Source organism: Callospermophilus lateralis, chromosome 3 (assembly GCF_048772815.1).
Source record: "Callospermophilus lateralis isolate mCalLat2 chromosome 3, mCalLat2.hap1, whole genome shotgun sequence".
Classification (NCBI taxonomy): Eukaryota; Metazoa; Chordata; class Mammalia; order Rodentia; family Sciuridae; genus Callospermophilus; species Callospermophilus lateralis.
In genome coordinates, this window is record NC_135307.1 from 12634679 (window position 1) to 12656125 (window position 21447).

At 38.0% G+C, this 21447-nt stretch overlaps 1 protein-coding gene across 4 annotated transcripts in view; it reads right to left on the reverse strand.

The window, feature by feature from the left end:
* Window positions 1-3451: 3451 nt before the first annotated feature.
* The window catches only part of Unc79 (unc-79 subunit of NALCN channel complex), a 213649-nt gene continuing 195653 nt past the window's right edge, over window positions 3452-21447 (reverse strand). For all 4 annotated transcript variants that reach the window (XM_076848004.2, XM_076848003.2, XM_076848001.2 and 1 more), the window contains 2 exons: window positions 5215-5256; window positions 3452-3652 (listed from right to left, as the gene is read on the reverse strand). In XM_076848004.2, the coding sequence (XP_076704119.1) occupies window positions 3452-3652; window positions 5215-5256 (243 nt within the window). The remainder of the gene's footprint in view (window positions 3653-5214; window positions 5257-21447) is intronic.

Genomic DNA, 21447 nt, shown 5'->3' on the forward strand with positions numbered 1-21447 from the left:
AGCATTGGCTGAAAAGAACCCAAATGAGCCTGTAGTTGTGAGTTGTCCCCTTGTGTGATCTTCATAAGGTAGCACCAGTCTTCCCAGAGGTCCATGGATTCTGGCACAGTCTCCCAAGTACCATCACAGTCCTTTGCCCATTTGAGCTTTTTATCACCCCAAGGCAATTGGTAAACAGCTCCATTTTACAGATACGGAAAAACGAAGTTGCAGAGAGGTTTAATAACTCGTCCAAGGTCACGCAACTAATAAGAGGCACGCCCACTGTGAAAAATCATGAAGAATGGAATCTCAGAATGTCCTGTTCACACTCTGAAAACAGAAGATTCCACGAGGGGAGGAAAACTGTGTCTATTCCTCAGCCCTTCTCCAAGCCAAAGTTAGTACTGGCCAAACCTGGATCAGGTAAAATTTTGTTGGGGTCTCTTTTTGCCCTCTGTCTTGCTTTTATGGCTGCCACTGGGCTGATGTGAAGTTTAGTGGGAGTTACCATAAGAGGAGGCTTGGAACAGTCTTTAGGGGTCAGACAGCCTGGGGTCTAGTCTGGGTTCTGCCCCTTAAAGCTATGTAACCTTGGACAAGTACCTCTCCTTTTCTAGGCTTTAACATGAGAATAAAAATAAATAATCAATAACTCTTGTTGAGTGCTTGCCACATGCCAGGTGTTACCTTAAGCTCTTTTTTTTTCCTTCTTTCATCTTTCCTTTGCATTCTTTCAACAGCCCTATGAGGTAGAATGTGTCACGGTTCCTATTTTCAGATGAGGAAACACTAATAATAAAAGTTTAAAAACCCTGAACTGGTGGGAAAAATATATCTATGCAGAGTTTCAGCTCAGCATTCCTCAGAGGCCTTCACCTGGGCTGGGGCCAGCACATCTCCTTTCAAGGGTGAAATGGGAATATTTTAGGCTTTCTGGGCCACAGTCTCTTGCGAATCATTAACTCTGTCATTGCAGCCTGCCAGCGGCCATAGATAATATGCAAATGGAAGCTGTGCTTGCTTCTATAAAACTGTACAACCCAGGCAGTGGGCTGCATTTGGCCTGTGGTCTGTAGTTTGCTGGTCCTTGACCTAGGTGAATGGCTTCTCCTACCTGTTAGGGCCAATCCTGTTAAAGTGCCTTACTTCCCCTCTCTTCCTGTCTTCTGTCTTAAAAGTGCCTGAGCCCAACTTGCTGGAGGGCCGACCTAAAGGAACAATGGAAGATGAGGATACAGGGAATTTGTGGACACCGCGCAGACTGGGGAAGCTCACTGGTACTATCAGCCAGTGAAGTGACAACATGCTGGCAGGGACAGTTCTGGGGTCTGATTGGCAGAGGGGTCACAGTTCTCGAGGGCACAGAAGGAGAGAGACTTGCCTGGTTGAAACCGAGCCCCCAGATGGTGATTGGGATAAAGGAAACAGGTCCAGACAGTAGAAAGCATTAAACGGGGCCCAGGAGGAGGGCTCATCTCCAGGAGAATGCAAACACAGAGGAAAGCGGGGACAGAGACTGGAAAACACAGGCCAATGGAGATGGGGCTGGAGAAAAACCTCGGTTCATGACTAATGGTAGAATGGGGCCAACAAAACCCAGGCCACCTGGGGTGGGCCAGGCACAAAGCTAACCAAGAGCCAGGCCTGTGGCTGAGCCCAGGTAAGGAGTCAGCAAAACCTCTCCCTACCAGGGAAAGCAGTCAGGGCCTCATCCTGTAGCCTGCTTCTGGAACCCTCTTCAGGAATCCTTGCACAAAAAGAGAATGTCACAGGTTGGCCTTCGCTGAGCCCACTGGGCATGTCAAAAAAGACCTGGTGCTTCACTGAATCCTTTCCAATGTAACAGACATTAATTATCATTAAACACAGACTGCCAGAGCCTGGCTGCACAGACACTGCACATACTCTCAAAGCTGTCACTTTACAAGTGAGATAAACAGATGCACAACTTACTGTAACACAAGACACAACGTTCACAGAAGCACAGCCAGGCTCGACTGGGCCTATGTGGGAGGTCCTCCTTTCAGTAGAACTGTCAGTAAAATACTCAGGAAGATCACTTCTATCTGTGCTCCTAATACAGGGCCCAAAAGTTCCCTGCAAGTTTTCATAGAATGAACATCTGCCACTCTGTCTTTCTAGAACTCACGTGAAACACTCACACTGCTAAGGCCTCGTTTTCCTTAGAGAAGCATGAAGGTAACAGACCTCCCTGAAGAAAAGGAAGGCTCTACCTAACCAACGTTGGGGAGGGCGGGAAGAATGCTCTCATGCCCTTCAAATCCTCTGAGAGAAGGGACTTCAAATCAATATTGTATCTAACTCACCAAATCACCTGAAAGAAAGCCTCCTCCTCTTACTAACTGCAAATTTAAGAAGAGTTAGAAGAGGTAAAATTTAGAAGAAATGGCTGCCAGGAACTAAACTCTAGCTCTATAAACTGATTTTTAAGAAACCCCAGGCTCACAAAGATAATAAAAAATGCATTTAATAGCATGTCAATATACAGTTTAAATGTGTGGTAAGTCTTCTTTTAAGTCAGTGCATTACAGGGATAAAGAGGAGAAATTTCATTTGGAATGCACAGCCAGACGCGAGGTGTGCGTGGTGGGGATCTTGGTGCTCTCACACTACTAAAATTTCATGTAGAGGTGTCACTCCAGTGCTGTGCTCTGTGCCAACCAATGCAGGACTCGTCTGGTCCAGTATGAGATCTACAGCTTTAAGTCAAATAGTATACAAGTATTAACCAAAGAGTAAAATTTATTATTCACAAAACTAAAGTGGTTATCATAAAGCTTACAAGAAAGTACAGCCTAAAACTAATGAGTTGAAAAACTAGTTTCAAAAATAATAAAACTTACTGGTCAGGTTTGGAAAATGGTATTATAAAACAAAGAAAACAACTGGCACAGTTTGACCACCTAATTTCTAAGTGCACTTTGTAACGTTCCTTGCAAGCTGCCACTTTTCCCAGGATAATGACAAAAAAGCTTCAGTCAGGTGTCACTGGCTTATGGTGACAGGTTTTTTTGTTTGTTTGTTTGTTCTTTTTTTTATTGCATTGCCAAGAGTAGATTTTAAGAAAAAACACTACAAAGGTTTCAAAAACCCTATTTATTCTCTATCATCAAAAATAGCAACAGGGGGACTTATACAACTTTTCTGTGAGTACCCACCAGTCTATTTTTTTTTCTTAAAAAAAATAGAAGTTAGTTAAAGAAAAATGATTTGGTTTTTAAAAAATAATGTAAGGAAACACTTAATCAGATAGCCCAAGGAGTCATCAGAAATATGTGTAGCAAGAAAGCGTCATTGTGGCCCTCTCCGGCCTTTGCACGTCTTTTACTAAACTAGGAAGAGGATGTACAGTACCAATATGTCCCCAACCTGCTTGGATCGAATCGTTTAGTTTTGAAACCCATTATTGCTAAACCAGAGTGTTGTCACTGAGAGCCGAGGAGTCCACTCATAGAGGATAAAATTGAGAGGCTGCTTCCGAGGACTGGATCTCCACCTGGGCCATTTTGAACTGGGTGCACTGCAGCCACTTGCGGAGGGCCACCAGGCCAGCACTGCTCTGACCTGAGCCCGGCAGCGTCCTTAGGCTGTGGTGGTTCACGTGGTTCTGAATGGCCTGGAGGCGAAGCTGGAGGCCCGCAGACAAGTGCTGTTAAGAAAGGACACAATGTTAGCTCCTTCCTGCTGGGGCCCAGGCAACCCCAGAGGGTCGGGTCGCTGGAGGCTACTCTGCAGGCAGGGCCCCGCTCAGCTCCAGGGCTCTCTGGCCTAAGAAGGGAAGCTCTCAAATCTGGCAATACTCAGGGTGGGAGACATGGGACAGTCCCACTTCCAGAGTCACAGTGGCCCAACTCCATCCAAATAATGACATGCCTGTCTTGACTGACTCTCTGAAACAGGAATGCAAAGCTGACAAACCAGTGGCTAGGCTTACACTTGCGCTTGTCTCTAGCAGCTCTTCACCACACAGGCCTGGCTTTGTGGTTAGTGCCCGACTCCCTGGCTTCACATCCTGACCCCTGGCTCATCAATCTGGGTCAGGGGTTCCTCCAAGGCAGGGGTGGGGGTGGGGGAATAGTAACACTTCCTTCAGGGGCTTCTGTAAAGCCCAAGTGGGTTGCAGAGTGTTAGAGGACAAGCCGTGGTGGGTGCCCATTACATCTTAACATATTATAATCTCTGTCCTCATGTCAGGGCACATGGAAAGGCCAGGCAGACAGTTCTTCTTCCTTCTCCTAGCTCCTCAGCAAGTCGTGCAGGCCTCTTCAGCTGGTTCTGTGAAGCAGAGGAACAGCGGCTCTGATGCTTCCAGGGGAGTATGGGCCACTCCGCTTTCCACAGGGAAAACTAGTGCCTGGTATGTATGAAAGAAGGTCTCCCACACTGCAGATGCCCTGCACGGCCAGTGGCCACAAACAGTCCTGATGCCACAATCAGGACACAAGGCTGCCAGCACTGTTGACAGCTGCCTGCCCTCTTTCTATGCCTGGCAATTGGTCGCGCTCCCTGTGACCCTCTTCCTTCCCCAACTTGGAGGAGAAATCCAGCAAGAGAGCTGCTGGCCTCCCCCCACTTGGATGGAGTGGGTGGTTGGCTCCGCCAGCTTGCTATCAAGCCCTAGAAACTACATTTGCTAGCCATGAAGTATGCTTACAATGACAGGACATCACTCCAGGTGAGGCCTGGGACTGGGACACAGATTTGGTCAGTGTCTTCCCCCTTCAGGCTGTGGGACCCTATCCAAGTCCCTCTTCCTTTTGGTCTCATATGTCCTCATATATAAAACGAGGGGATAGGTTCTTTCTACCTCTATTTGGTCATTCACTCAATGTTCTTAACAGAATTTTTCCCATCACAGAAAATCAATCTTAGTGGTCAGGAAACACCACTAATGTGCTTGGGACCAGATCCCATGGGTATCCTCTGAGGACAGGACAGCTTTGGGGCCTGCATTCTAATCAGGGGACTGAGCCTTGCCCAGACCCAGGGACGCGCCCTCTACCTGCATCCTCATCAACAATGAGCAGAGCGACAGAGGCTCCGGCTGTTGTGTTCTACCTGTGGGCCCCCTACCTGGCCCATAGGGTCTCCTAAGACCAGGAACAGGGTGAATTCCTCTTTCCTCACAGTAAGTGGAGTGTCAACAATTGCTATGAATGTTCTGATGTTTCCCGGAGAGAACAGCTTCCAACTGGCCCAGAGGTGACTTACCTTGATGTTCGACTGAATCATTGGCAACCACATAGGTATCAGCTGCACAGAGAGAGACAGAAGCCTCATTATTATTGTTCTCCACTTTCCCACACAGGCTTCCATGACTGCAAGGGAGCACAGCCCATGCTGGAGCCTTTTATACTGTGCGTGGAAGCAGCCCCCACTCTGCGCAGCTCTCAGTCCCCAGCAAAATGTCTTTCTCAGGCCAAACCCCACTGAGCCAGTGGCATTTGGAGTTAACAAGCACCCCGCGAGTGCCTGAGACACACATTTTAGAGCAAATGACTGTCTCTTGAAAGCTACCAAACACAGGAAATTAAATGTGTATTTATTTAATTAAGCCCTCACTTTCTTGAAATAGAATTTCCTCTATGGGCTCTTCAGAACTGAGTCTCTGAGAGGAATGGGGACTCTTCTAGCCTCAGGTCATTAGAAGATACCACTGGGCAGCAGACAGAATCCTCCAGTGATAGAGAAGGCACCCCTGGAGGTGCTGGCTGTGATTTGGAAGGGACAATTCAGCAAGATGGAGCTGGTCATCTGTAAAATGTGGGTGTGCACATAGGCAAGCAGCAAGTCCCTGTTGGGGTGACTAGGCTCTGCTGTCCCTCTGATGTGGCCCTTCCATGGAGCACAGGAGCCTTGGCCTCACTGCCTCCAGGAGCAGCTTCCCTCTCTTTGCTTTGGTCTCCTGGTTACATTTCAGTCCTTTAAACTATAAGTAAATATTCATGGCCTTGTACAACCAGAAGTCCAGACAGAATGTGACGTTTCCCACAGTGGGTTCCACAGAAACCAACCTGGGTGAGGTTTCAATGACATAGGGGACTATGAGCCAACAAGGGGGAAGTGCTAGTTTATTTCAGAGCTTCTGAGACTTTTAACAAGCTATACATCATATCATTCCACTCCCTGTTCCTTCTAACCTTCCACTCTAACATAGAGTAGGGTTGCTTTGGATTAAAACATGTGTCCACAAAATTCATGCTGTGCCTTGAATTGGACTATTTTTGGAAATGGAGATGAAGATGTAGTTACCTAAGATGGGGTCATACTAAAGCAGGGTGGACCCCCAATCCATATGGCTGGCATCCTTATGAAGAGGGGAGGCGGGACACAAACACACACAGGTACACTCAGGGAGAATGCCACCTGAAGACAGGATCTCTGAGGGCAGAGATCCACAAATCAAGGAATGTCAAAGCTCCTCCAGAGGTAGGAGGGAGAGAGGAGCTCAGGAGGGGCCCGTCCTTCCCACACCTCAATCTAGTCATCCGGCCTCCAGCAATGGCAGGAGAGCAGGCTCTGCCGTTTCTGTGACAGAGGCCCTAGTAGGTCGATTCAAGGTCCTCCAGGAAGCAAAGAGAAAGTCTGAGCTGGGAGTGCACAAGGCAACGAGGGGCAGGACAGACCCACATGTGCTGGAAGTGAGGTTTACAGGAACATGTCGGGACAAGGAGTTTACAGAAGCAGAGGCCAGGCCACTAGGAATCAGCCCTCAGATGACCCTGGAGGCCCTGCGAGGGACCTGGAGTTTAATCCAGATCCCTACAACTTCTGAAGAGGGGTGCCCCCTTCACCATGAGCAGGGACAGCTTCTGGGCATGGAGAGAGATTCTGCCTACAGAGACACCTGTGATGGTCCGGGGATGAACACGCTATTTTGAGGAAGAAGACAATCAAAGAAATTGAGGTTCTTAGACTGGGAAATCTGGAGGAACCAAAATAAAGAATCAGGAGGAGAGCCTGCTGGGATGGGAGGAAAGATTAAATGGGCTCAGAGTTCATCGTCATGGTCACAGGCCACTGGCCTCACTAGACACATCGAAATACTCCCTTAAAAATAAACTTGCTTGAACTGATAAACTGCATTTCTCCCTGTTTTTGTTTCCAAGGCTAAATCTCGCTGTTATTCTACTTTTAACATTCTGTTAAGATATACAATTGCTAACTTGCATCGACATTTAGTCCTCAACATTCCTAACACAGTGTTTACGCTGCAGTCAGCTACCACTCTATGGCTAACATAAACACTGTGTTTAGATATGGAGCATGGTGTACCAAAAGATGTGACTGGACTGAAACAAAATCACACCCTCTCCATGCTTCACTTAGCCTGGAACTCTCATTAAAAAAGAAACAACAAATAAACAAAAAACACCAAACCATGAGATTACAAAGGTTGGTGCCAGGTAAGGTCATGCCCTCTCTGGCCCTCTCTGAACAGGACTGCTCAGCTAAACATTCTGAATGGCAAAAAATAACGAGTCAAACCATCTCCCCACACAACGTCTGCATAGCAGAAAGCAAGCCCTGGAGGTCCTCATGTCTATAGACTTTGGCTGACTCTGACTATTTCTTATGGAAGAAGGCCTATATTTCTCGATTCTGGGGAAATACTTGAAATAACCTCCTACTAAAAATCCTGAGGGACTTGGGAAGGGGAGGGGGTGGGTGGCCCTGGGTGGACTTTGTCTCCAGTGCTGTCACTGGCACTAAGGGTACAGATAATGCAAGCAAGGAGAACAGTGATGTTGGTTCTAAAAGGGTCTTTGTTCTCTTCCTACTGATGTAACATGTGATCATATAATTCTAAAATATGCCTGCAAGGGACTCTCAGGTTTGTGACTTAGAAATCACATGACTGAAGGCATCCATTAAAGCTCATCACTACTGATAGCATTATATAACTCCATAGTCATCCTATTTCAGGAATGCTAATTTGACTTACTGAATAATGTTCATTTTAGTTCCCTTTTTGCTAGTGGTTTCTACAAAGCTGTCAGTAAGAATTAGATGTAACTTATTTTGGGCTCTGTAATGTTATAATAAAGCTGGTTGAGGTTTTTTTTTTTCCTCTAAAAACAATATTCAGAAAAATGAAGGGCACTGAAAAAATATGCTGTTTCTCACCAAAATAAAAGTGATACCTTTTCTCCTAACTTGATTTATGCTACAGAATAAATTGAAAACTTCCTATTTCATTGGACTGTATTCATTTCACCCGTGCCTGTTCCTGCCCTCAGAATTAAAGATGGTGGTAAAACCATCTCTATCAGCCAAGACCAGACTGCCTGAAAGAACTACAAAGTCCAGCAAACTATGTGAAACAGTGATTTTTCAGATATTGAGCATCAGGTAATGCAGGACAGAGAAACTAACAAGGTGAGCCCTAGCTCACTGCCTGAAGAGAGTTTTCCAGGTAGTAATACATTGGGAGGAACCCAGGTGGAGCCCAGTATTCTTCTTGGGTTAAGATGCAGCTGAGGTTCAGGAGGTCAAGGGTAGATTTGCAGGGTATAAGACTGGAAGGGAGAGATTTGCAGAGAGAGAGGAAGAAAGAGAGAGGGAGGGAGAGAGACACAGACAGGTATGCAAAAGGATCCCTTTGAGTCTTCAGCTAAATATTAACCAATGTACACAGGTAAGAAAATGACCCAGTACTGAAGATAAAATCCATGGTGGTCACAAAAGGTCAAGAATAGTTTGTGTTTCTACTAGTCACAGTTGAAAAATCTTGTAATCATATAACACTGTACTCATAAGGACATTGGTAATGCAATAGTAGTACTCAGTAATTATTTGTCCAAAAAGTTCTGCTCTTATCCACCTAACAAAACTTAGATGTAATTTAGCTTGTGAGTATTTATTTACTTATTTATTTATATAAATTTAAAAAAAAAACAGCACCCAATAAAGTCAAATTCACAATGTTAAGAATCCAATAAAAAAATTACCAGGCATAAAAAGCAGCTCTTAGCAAATACAAAACAAAATTGATATAATCTTTGCATTTTATCAGATCATAATGGGATGAAATTAGAAATCATCACATAGACAAACTATATAACTACATAAACTAAATGAACACATGGAAATTAAACAATACAATTTTGAACAATGAATGGGTTATACAGTAATCAGGGAAGAAATTTTAAAATTCTTAGAATCAAACTATAATAGCAATATAATGTAATCAGAATATTTGGGACACGAAGAAGAAAGTTTATGGCTATGAGTGCATACATAAGAAAATCAGAAAGATGCTAATAATCTAATGAAACATCATCTCAAGGCCCTAGAAAAACAAGAATAAACCAATTCCAAAAGTTACCAGAAGGAAGGAAATAATTAAGATCAAAGTCAAAATCAATGAAATACAGAATTTAAAAATTGCAAAGAATGAGTGAAGCATTGGCTCTTTGAAAAGATGAACAAGACTGATAAACCCTCAGACAAACTAACCAAAAGAAAAAAGTGAGAAGACACAAAATAATAAAATTAGAGGTGAAAAAGGAGATATTAGCATAGATATCACAGGAATCCAGAAGATCATTATGGGCTATTTGGATATGTTGGACAATCTGGAAGAAACCAATATATTTTTATACACATATGATCTGCCAAAACTCTATTAGTAGGCTATAGAAAACCTAAACAAACTAATAACAAGCAATGAGATTGGAACAGTTATAAAAAACCTTCCAACAAAGAACAGCCTGGGACTGAATACAAAAACCTCAGCTGCATCTTTAAGAGAATTACTACCAATGCTCCTCAATTATTCCATGAAATAGAATGGGGTGGAACACTTCCAAATTCATTCTAGGAAGTCAGTATCACCTTAATACCAAAACCAGACAAGGACACATTAAAAAAAGAAAACTACAGATTAATATCCCTGATGAACACAAATAAAATATAAGCAAATTATAGTCAACTACATTAAGAAGATTGTACATCATGACCAGGTTGATTTCACTCCAGGGATGCAAGAATCATTCAACATATACAAATCAATAAATGTAATTCACCACGTAAATAAAATTAAAGACAAAAATTACATAGTCATTTTAATAAATGTAACAAAATTTAGCACCTATTCATGAAAAAGACACTGAAGAAACTTAGAAAGAATTTACCTCAATATCATAAAGGTTACATATGACAAACTCAAAGCCAACATCATAGTGAATGGGGAAAAACTGAAAGTATTTCCCCTAAAATCTGGAATAAGAAAGGATGTCAACTCTCACCACTCCTATTCAATGTAGTACTTGAAATTTTAGCCAGAACAATTAGGCAAGAGAAGGAAATAAAAGGTACACAAATATGAAAGGAAGTCAAAACATCATTGTTTATAGTTGACATGATCCTTTTGTTAAAAGATCCAAAAAACTCCACTGGAAGACTGCTGGAGCTAATAAACAAGTTCAACAAAATGACAGGATATAGCCAGGAGTGGTGGTGCATACCTATCATCTCAGCAACTCAGGAGGCTAAGGCAGGAGTTTTGCAAGTTCAAGGACAGCCTAACAACTTAGTAAGACCCTGTCTCAAAACAAAAATTTTTAAAGACTGGAGATGTAGCTTAGTGGTAAATGCCCTGGATTCAATTCCCCACTACCAAAAAAAAAAAAAAAAAAAGCAGAATACAAAATCAACATACAAAAACCAATAGCTTTCCTCTACTCCATTAATGAATATGCTAAAAAAGAAATCAGGAGCCAGTTGTGGTGGTGCACACTTGTAATCTCAGAAGCTTGGGAGGCTGAGACAGGAGGATAGCAAGTTCAAAGCTACCCTTAGCAAAATGTGAAATGCTAAGCAATTCAGTGAGACCCTGTCTTTAAATAAAATACAAAATAGAGCTGCAGTTGTAGCTCAGTTGTTGAGTGCCCCTGAATTCAATCCCAAGAACCATACACATACACACACATGAAAAAAAAAAAAATCAGGAAAACAATCCCATTCAATGTAGCCTAAATAAATAAATAAATAAATAACACACACATACACACCCCTAGGAATAAATCCAACTAAGGAGGTTAAAGACCTCTCAACGAAAATTCTAGAACACTGAGGAAGAAATGGAAGAAGACCACTAGAATATGGCAAGACCTCTATGTTCATGGATAGGCAAAATTAATATTGTTAAAATGGCCAAAAAGCATCATGCGAATTACCAAAAGCAATATGTGTATTCAATGCAATCCCTATCAAAATACCAATGGCATTCTTTATATAACTAGGAAAAAATAGTCCTAAAATTCTTTTGGAAGAATAAAAGACCCAAATAGTCAAAGAAATTCTAAGCCAAAAAAAAAGCAATGCTAGAACCATCACAAAAACCCAACTTGAAACTATACTACAGAGCTGCAATAACAAAAACTGCATGGAACTGGCATAGAAACAAACCCATACACCAATGGAACAGAATAGAAGACAGAAACAAACCCACACAAATACAGTCATCTGATGCTTGATAAAGATGCCAAAAATATATATTGGAAATAAAAAAGATTTTTTAAACAAATGGTGCTGGGAAAACTGATTATCCATATGTAAAAGAATGAGACTAGATACCCATCTCTTATCCTAACACAAAAGTCAATTCAAAATGGATCAAAGACCTAGGAATTAGACCAGAAACTTTGCAACTGCTAGAAAAAAATGTAGGATCAGCACTCCCATACACAGGCAATAACTTCCTCAATTGGACTCTAAAAGTCAGGAAATAACAAATGAGATGGCATAAAATCAAAAATTTTCTGCACCACAAAGGAAATTGAGTCTGAAGACAGAACCTACAGATTGGGAGAAAATATACTCAGAATATATAAAGAACTCAAAAAACTTACCACTAAAAAAATAACCCGATCAATAAATGGGCAAAGGCACTAACAGACATTTGTCAAAAGAAATACTAATAGCCAACAAATATACAAAAATTTTCAACATCTTTAGCACTTAGGAAAATGTAAATAAAAACTACACTGAGATTTCATCTCACTTCAGTTAGAATGATAGCCAACAAGAACACAAACAAAGCTGAGTGCACATGGCCTAAGCCTATAATCCCAGATGCTCTTTGGGAGGCTCAGGCAGGAGGATTGCAAGTTCAAAGCCAGCCTCAGCAACTTAGCAAGGCACTAAGCAATTTAGCAAGACTCTGTCTCAAAATAAAAAGGGCTAGGAATGTGGCTCAGTGGTTAAGTGTCCCTGGGTTCAATCCCCAGTAACAAAAACAAACAATAAATGCTAGAGATGTGCGGGGGAGGGGAGGGAACACCATCACCCTGCTGGTGGGATTGCAAATTAGTATAACCACTATGGAAATTAGTATGAAGGTTCCTCAAAAACTGGGAATGGAACCACCATATGACCCCAGCTATACCACTCTTTGGTATTTACCATAAAGAATAAAAGTCAGTATACTATAATGATACATGCATATCCATATTTATAGCAGCACAATTCACAATAGCCAATATAGGTGTCTGTCCATGGATAAATGGAAAAAGAAAATGTGGCATCAATACAAAATGGAGTTTTATTCAGCAGTAAAGAGGAATAAAATTATGTAATTTTCAGGAAAATGGATAGAATTTGAGAGCATTATGTTAAGTAAAATAAGTAAAACTCAGAAAGTAAAGGGTTGTGTTTTTTTCTCATATGTGGAAACTACAGAGAAAAACAGGTCAAAAAAAAAAAAAAAAAAAGGTGGGGGAAATCTCATGAAGATAGAAGGGAGACCAGTAGAGTAGTGGAAAGGGACCAAGGAGAGTAAAAGGGGAGAGAAAGGAGAGATTTTGGGAAACAATATTGGCCAAATGACATTGTTATTTTGTGTGCTATATATGAATGTGTAACAATGCATCTCACTATTATGGAGAATTATAATGCACCAATAAAAACATGGAAGAAATAAAAGGGGGAAATTACTGCATACAAAGAATTAGGAAAATGTGACCCATAAATAAAGGGAAAAAATCTATCAATATAATATACATTAAAAATGACACATTAAAAATAATTACATAATTAGTACACAAGAACATTAAAATACTGTTATAACTATTTTCAGTACAATAAAGGGGGAAGAAGAAAAAGACTGAGCATATTGAATGGAGGCACCTAATATTTTAAGAAATGATGGCTGACACTTTTCCAAATCCAATGAAAACAATAAATTCACAGATCTAAGAAGCTCAGCAAACTCTCGAACAAGAATCACAAAGAAAACAAGGCACAGCATCATCAAACAGCTTAACAATAATGACAAAAAAAATCTTCAAAGCAGTCAAAGCAAAAAGACACATTATATACAGATGAATAAAAGACTGACATGGAAATCTTGTTGGAAATAATGTAGGCAAGAAGACAGTAAAGAAACAATATCTGTAAAGTAGTGAAAAAGTAGAGAAACCAAAACACAGTAAATCTAGAATCTCATATCCTGTGAAATTGTTTTTCAAAATAAAGGCAAAAGAAAGACTTTCTGAGAGAAACAATGGGTAAAGTAATTAATCACCAGCAGATGTGTGTAAGAAATGCCAAAAAAAGTCTTTTGGGCAGAAAGAAAGATGATTGGTAAAAGAAGTTTGTAGATATAAAAAGGCATGCAGATCACTGAAAAGAGCAAACAAAAACATGACAATAATAGAAAATATAAATAAATATAAACACTTAAAATCTCTTTTTTAAAGATTTAAAAAAGTATTTAAATTGTAGATGGACACAATACCTTTATTTATTTATTTATTTTTATGTGGTGCTGAGGATCTAACCCAGTGCCTCACATGTGCTAGACAAGCTCTCTATCACTGAGCTACATTCCCAGCTCTAAAATCTCTTTAACAGATAATTGATTGCTTAAAGTAAAAGTAACAACACATTGGTGTGGTCTATAACATACACAGAAGTAAATGAACAAGGACAATAACTCAAAACCAGGAGGTGGGAAATGAAATATATCATACGGTTCTCTTATAATACAGGAAGTGTTATGATATTACTTGACAGCAGAATGTGGTAAATTAAAAGTGTATATTCTAAACTAAATTAATGACCAAAACAAAGACAACAAAAGACATATAGCTAGTAAGACTATTAAAACACTTCTAAATAACCTATGGGCCAAAGATGAAGTCATAATGGAAATTATCTGGAACTGAAGAGAAGTGAAATATTTCAAAATGGGGGAAAGTAGTTAAAGACGTACTTAAAAGGAAATTTAGAGCACTAAATATTGCTGTTTGAATAGAAGAAAATTCTCAAGTTAATGTATATCAAAATTTTTATTATAAAATCCTCAATTAATCCAAAAGAAGATAAGAACAGATGGGAAATATAGAAAACAAGTAGTAAGATGGTAAATCTAAACCCAACAGTATGACAAAACACAGTAAAAGAAAATGGTCTAAGTATGCCAATCAAAAGGTAAGATTGGATTTTTTAAACAAGTGACATACAACTGCATATTATTCATAAGAAGTACACTTTAAGCTGGGCAGGGTGTACATACCTGAATTCCAGTTACTTAAGAAGCTGAGGTACAAGTATTACAAATGCAATGTCAGCCTCAGCAATTGCCAAGACCATCTCAAAATTTCAAAAAAAAATTTTGTTTAAAGGACTGGGAATGAAGCTCAGTGGTGAAGCACCCCTGGTTCAATCCCTAGTACTGAAGAAATAAGAAAGAAGAAAGAAGGAAGAAGGAAGAAGAAGAAGAAGACAATGACAACAATGACAGACACTTTGAATATTAAGTATAATGACAGATAGGTTCACTCTTTAAATAGTAAATATAAAGAGAGGTTAAAAATAAAAGGATGGGGAAAGATATATCATCCTAAGGGTAAATAAAAGAAAGCTGAACTGTTTTTTTAATATCACATAAAATAATATTTAAAGCAAAAAAGATTACCAAGACTAAAGAGGAACATTTTATAATTTCAATTCATTAAAAAAATGTAACAGTCCTAAACATTTGTGCACCTAATAACAGAGTTTCAAATTATATGAAGCAAAAACTAGTAGATCTGAAAAGAGAAATAAGCAAATTCACAATTATAAAGATATTTCAATACTCCTTTCTCAATAATCAATAGAACATATAAACAGACACAGAAGGAAGGACATACAGAAGACTTGAGCATCACTATCTAAGAATGTGAGCTAATTCATAGGAAATTCCACCCAACCATAGCAGAAGTTGTATCTTCTTCTTAGACATGCAGAGCATTTACTAAGATAGACAGGATTCTGGGATATAAAACAAGTCTCAAGAATTTAAAATGATTCAAACTATATAAAGTATATTCTTAGACTACATTGGATATAAGTAGCAATCCATAACAGAAAAGTCTTGGGAAATACCCAAACACTTGGAAACTAAATAATATATGTTGTAATAATCAACAGTCTCCAAAAGAAAGCAAAAGAGAAGTCAGAAAATAAATTCTGAAACAAATGAAAACGTTATTCTCATAAACATACCAAATTGTGGTTGCAGCCAAGCCAGCGCTGTCAGGGAAATTTACAGCACTAATCATTTTTTGTCAGAAAAGAAAAATGTCTGAAATTAATGAGTTCCATTTCTCCTGAAGAAGCCAGAAAAATAGGTCAAATTTAAATTTATTAGAAAGAAGAAAATAATAAAGAATAGAAATCAATTAAACAGAAAACAGAGAAAATCAATGAAAACCAACTGGAATAGTTGTTTTAAACTATCAGATACCTCTTTATCTTCCAATTTTATTTGTTTTGTTTGTTTGTTTTTGGCTGGTTTCTTCAGTGCTGGGGATGGAACCTAAGGACTTGTACATGTGAAGCACACACTCCACATGCTCTCAGCCCTAGTTGGGCTTTAAAATTTTTTTTTATATCACTCAAATTGATAATATCTGATCAGACAGATGAGGGGAAAAATAAAGTCATATATTGCCAATATCTGGAATTAAAGAGATGACATAAAAATTGACCCTATAAATTTTAAAATTAAAATAGACATATTATGAACGATTTCATGCCAATTGACTACTTTGATGAAGTGAACAAATTCCCTGAAAGACACACACTATCAAAGCTCACTCAAGAACAGATTCCTGTATAGCCCTATATCTACTTTAAAAATTTAATCTATAATTCAAAGAAAATTCTAAGTGGCTCCGCAGGAAATTCTACCAAATATATGGGAGAAATACTATCAATTCTACACAATTGTTTTCAGAAAACAGAAGAAGAACATTTCCCAATTCATTCTATGAGACCTGATACAAAAACTAAATAAATTACAGTCCAATATTCCTCATGAATATCTGTGGAAAACTTCATTTAAAAAAAACTAGCAAATTGAATCCAGTAAGATTTAAAAAGGATAATACAGCATGATCAAGTATACTTTGTCTTAGGAATACAGGATGTTTTAATATTTAAAAGTCAATCAATGAAACTCACCATTTTAACAGTTAATAGATTCAATACCTATGGTAATTTCAATGGGTATAGAAAAAGCATTTGATAAATCCAACACCCTTTCCTAGAAAAATTCTTAGTAAAGTAGAAATAAAAGAGAACCCTATTTAATAAAGATTATCTATGAAAAACTATCAGCTAACATTTATTTAATAATGAGTAATGAAATACCAGATGTTCTCTTCATAAGATCAGGAACAAGAAAAATTTTACTATTCTCACTACTTGTATTCAACTTGTACTGAGGGATCTAGCCAAGGTAATCAAATGAGGAAAAAAAATGAAAAGTACAAATATTGAAAAAAAAAAGACAAAAAAAAATGACCTTTTCTACGTATGATATGATCATCTACATAGAAAATCTCATGAAGGTGACATAAAATCAACGAGAACTAACAAATGAGTTTAATAAGTTTCAGGGTAGAGGACAAATTAGAAAAAAAGCAGTTGTATTCCTAAATACTACCAATGGACAATTAGAAATTTAAGTGAACCCAGTGGCTTGGGAGGCTGAGGCAGAAGGATTTCAAAGTCAGCCTCAACAACTCAGCAAGGCCCTAAGCAACTTCATGAGACCCTGTCTCAAATCAAAAATAAAAGGGTTGGGGATATGACTCAGTGGTTAAGCACCCCTGGGTTCAATCCCTGGTAACAAAAGGAGGAGGAGGAGGGGAGGAGGAGGAGGAAGAGGAGGGGGGGAAGAAATTTAAGTGCCCCAAACCCCATATAATAGAATAAAAATATGATATGGATACATTTCACAGAAGTATGCTAGGCCTGCAGATGAAAAACAAAAAAAAATTTCTGAGAAAAAAAGAAGACACATATAAATGGAAATATATAGTGCATTCATGATCAGAAGACTCAATATTGTTAAGATCTCAATTTTTTTCAGTCTAATCTAAAGACTCATGCCATCCTAACCAAATTCTCAGTAGTCTTTTTGTAAAAGATTAACAAACTGATTTTTAAATTTATCTAGAAATGGAAAGAACCTACAAAAGCCAAAACAACTTTGAAAAAGATTAATAAATTCAGAAGACTAACACTACTTCATTTCAAAGCATATTATAATGTTATAGTGATCTAGACTGTGTAGCATAAAGACAGACAAAGAAATTAATGGATCAATATTGGAAATTCAGAAATAGAACAATACAAATATGGTCAACTGCTTTATAACAAAATTGCAAAGACAAATCAAAGGAGAAAAAAATAGTATTTCTAATAATGATTCTGAAATACTTGCATACCATATGCATAAAAAGTACCTCAATCTTACCTTATACCATACATAAAAGTTAATTCAAAATGGAATTTTGTTAATGATACTTCATCAAAATAAAAAAAAAAACTTCTACTGTTCACAAGATACTTTCAAGAAAAACCATAGAGAGAAAATCTTTGCAGATTATATGTCTGATAAAAGATTTGTATTTCAACAATCAATAATAGGGAAAAAACTTAACCCTATAAAAACTGGGCAAATAATTAACAGAAACTTCAAAAAGCAGTTACATGGACAGCAAATAAGCAAATAAAAAGATGCTTAACAAAATTTCAATAGTGAGATACCAGTACACCAGAACAAAACTTCAATAGTGAGATACCAGCTCTAATACTAAAGACTGATTCTACCAAATGCTGATTAACAAAGATGTACAGTGAATGGAATGCTCATATACTGGGAGTATGAACACAACAGGGCACAAACACTCTGGAAAATGGTTGGCCAATTTCTTAAAAAGTTAAACATATACCAACATACAGCCCAGAAATTTCATTTCATTTCTAGGTATTTGCCCAACATACATGAAAGCATATATGAACACAAGTACTTAATATGTAAACATTCATAGAAGTTTTATTGGAAACACATCAGATGTTTGTTAACTAAAGAATGGATAAACAAAATTTATCTTTAACCATACAAGGAATAATACTAAGAAATAAAAAGTAATGGCCAGGGAAGGGTTTCAAGATGATAGAATAGGGGCTGGGGTTGTGGCTCAGCAGCAGAGTTCTTGCCTAGCATGTGCAAAGCTCTGGGTTGGAACCTCAGCAACACCTAAAAACTAAATAAGTAAATCTAATCTAAAAACTAAATAAGTAAATCTAATCTAAAGACTCATTTAGTATTATGTCCAACTAAACTAAAAAAATTATGTCCAACTACAACTAAAAAATATATTTAAAAAACAGATGGTAGACTAGAAGAGGTCACTTTCCAGCTGTTCTGTGGCACGAAACCAAGAAAGCAGACAGGAAGCTTCTCATCAAGAAACCTTCAGGGATACTCTAAGTCCACAAGGTAGAAAGAAACTCTACTGTCTCAGAGCCATACTGTTAGATGGGTAGACACACAAACAATATGAAAAAGCAAGGGAACAAATCACCCGAAACAAACCAAGATACTCCAGGAACAGAATCCATCAACACCACGGTGGAAGAAATGTCAGATAAAGAGTTTAGAATGTTCACTAAACTGATCTGCAAAGTAAAGGATGCTTTAAGGAGTGAAATCAGATAGAAAATACAGGAAGCAAAAGAACACTTCAATAAAGAGAGATTTGGGGAAAAGATAAGCAGAAATCCTCAAAATGAAGGAATCAATAAACCAAATAAAAAATCCAATTGAAAACATCACCAACAGACTAGATCACTTGGAAGACAGAGTTTTAGACGATGAAGACAAAATATACAATCTTGAAAATAAAGTTGACCATGGAGAAAAGATGTTAAGAGACCATGATCAGAACTTCCAAGAAATATGGGATAAACTGAAAAGACCAAATTTAAGATTTACTGGTATAGATGAAGGCTCAGAGATACAAATGAAAGGAATGAGCAATCTTTTCAATGAAATAATATCAGGAAAATTCCCAATCCTAAAGAATAAAATGGAGCTGGGGCATGGTGCTGCATGCCTGTAATCCCAGCAGCTTGGGAGGCTGAGGCAGGATAATCTCAAGTTCAAAGCCAGCCTCAGCAATGGCAAGGTGCAAAGCAACTCAGTGAGACCCTGTCACAAAATAGGGCTGGTCAGTGGTTGAATGTCCTTGAGTTCAATCCCTGGTACCCTCCCCCCAAAAAAGAATGAAAGGAAAATCAAATTCAGGAGGCTTACAGGATGCCACGTATATAAAATTACAACAGACCCACACAAAGGTACACTATAATAAAAATGCCTTACAGAATAAGGATAGAATTTTAAAGGATGCCAGAGAAAAATGACAAGTAACATTGAGAGGAAAAGCAATCTGGATCTTAGCTGATCTCTCAACCAAGACCCTCAAAGCTAGAAGGTCTTGGAATAATATATACCAAGCTCTGAAAGAAAATGGAAATTAGCCAAGAATGCTATACCCAGCAAAATTAAGCTTCAGAATTGATGATGAAATAAAATCTTTCCATGCTAAACAAAAGTTAAAAGAATTCACAATTATCCTGCACTACAAAAAATATAACCAATAAGATATTACATGAAGAAGAAATGAAAAATGAAAGTTAAAACCAGGAAAGGGAGAAACTACACTAAAAGAACAGCGAATCAATGGAGAAACTAATTCAAATTAAAAACCAGAAATAAGTCAAAATGACAGGAAATAAAAATCATATTTCATTAATAATAACATTGAATATAAATGATCTAAACTCATCAATCAAAAGACATAGACTGGCAGATTAGATTAAAAGCAAGACCAAACAATATCTTTTCTTCAAGAGGCTCACTTCACAGGCAAAGCCATGCAGAGATTGAAGGTAAAAGGATGGGAAACAACATATCATTCACTGCTTAAGGGAATTATGCATCAACAAGACATAACAATTATAAGTATTTAAGGAGCATCTATGTACATCACACAAACCCTTCTCAATTTCAAGAAGTAAACAGACCATAACACACTAATACTAGATGATATTAACAACCTCTCTCACCACTAATTCAAATTAAATACCACTGGATAGATATTCCAGACAAAAACTAAATAAAGAAGCTATAGAACTAAGAAATACAATTAATAATTTAGACTTAACAGACATATATAGAATATTTCGTCCATGAATGAGTGAATATATTTTCTTCTCAGCAGCATATGGATCCTTCTCTAAAGTAGACCATATCATAGGCCATAAAACAACTCTTGGAGAATACAATAAAATAGAGATAATACCTTGCATCCTATCATATCATAATGGAATGAAATTACAAATCAACAATAGAATAAAAAAATAAAAGCTACTCTAACACCTGGAAAATAAATAATACACTACTGAATGATGACTGGATAGCAGAAGAAATCAGGGATGAAATTTTAAAAAGTACTTAGAGGTAAATGAGAATAGCAATACAACATATCAAAATCTCTGGGACACTATGAAGGCAGTGTTAAGAGGAAAGTTCATTGCATTGCACTCATTCATTATAAGAATAGAAAGTCAGCAAAGCCTAACTTTACATCTCAAAACACTAGGAAAAGAAGAACAAATCAATACCCAAAGCAGTAAAAACAGAAAATAACTAAAATCAAAGCTCAAATCAATGAAATTGAAATAAAAGAAACAATCAAAAAATCAACAAAAGAAAAAGTTGAAAAAAAAATCAATAAAATTGATAAACCCTTAGCCAAGCTAACAAAGAAAAATAGAGAGAAAACTCAAATTACTAAAATTTGCAATGAAAAAGGAAATATCACAATGGACACTACTGAAATACAGACGATAATCAGAACCTATTTTGAAAATTTATACTCTAATAAAATAGAAAATCTTGAAGACATCAGCAAATTTCTAGAGACATATGACCTAAATAAATTGAATCAGAAGGACATAGAAAATTTAAACAGATCAATTTCAAGAAATGAAACTGAAGATACCATCAAAAGCCTACCAAGAAAGAAAGCCAGATGGATTCTCAGATGAGTTCTACCAGACCTTCAAAGAGTGAATATACTGTCTTCTCAGCAGCAT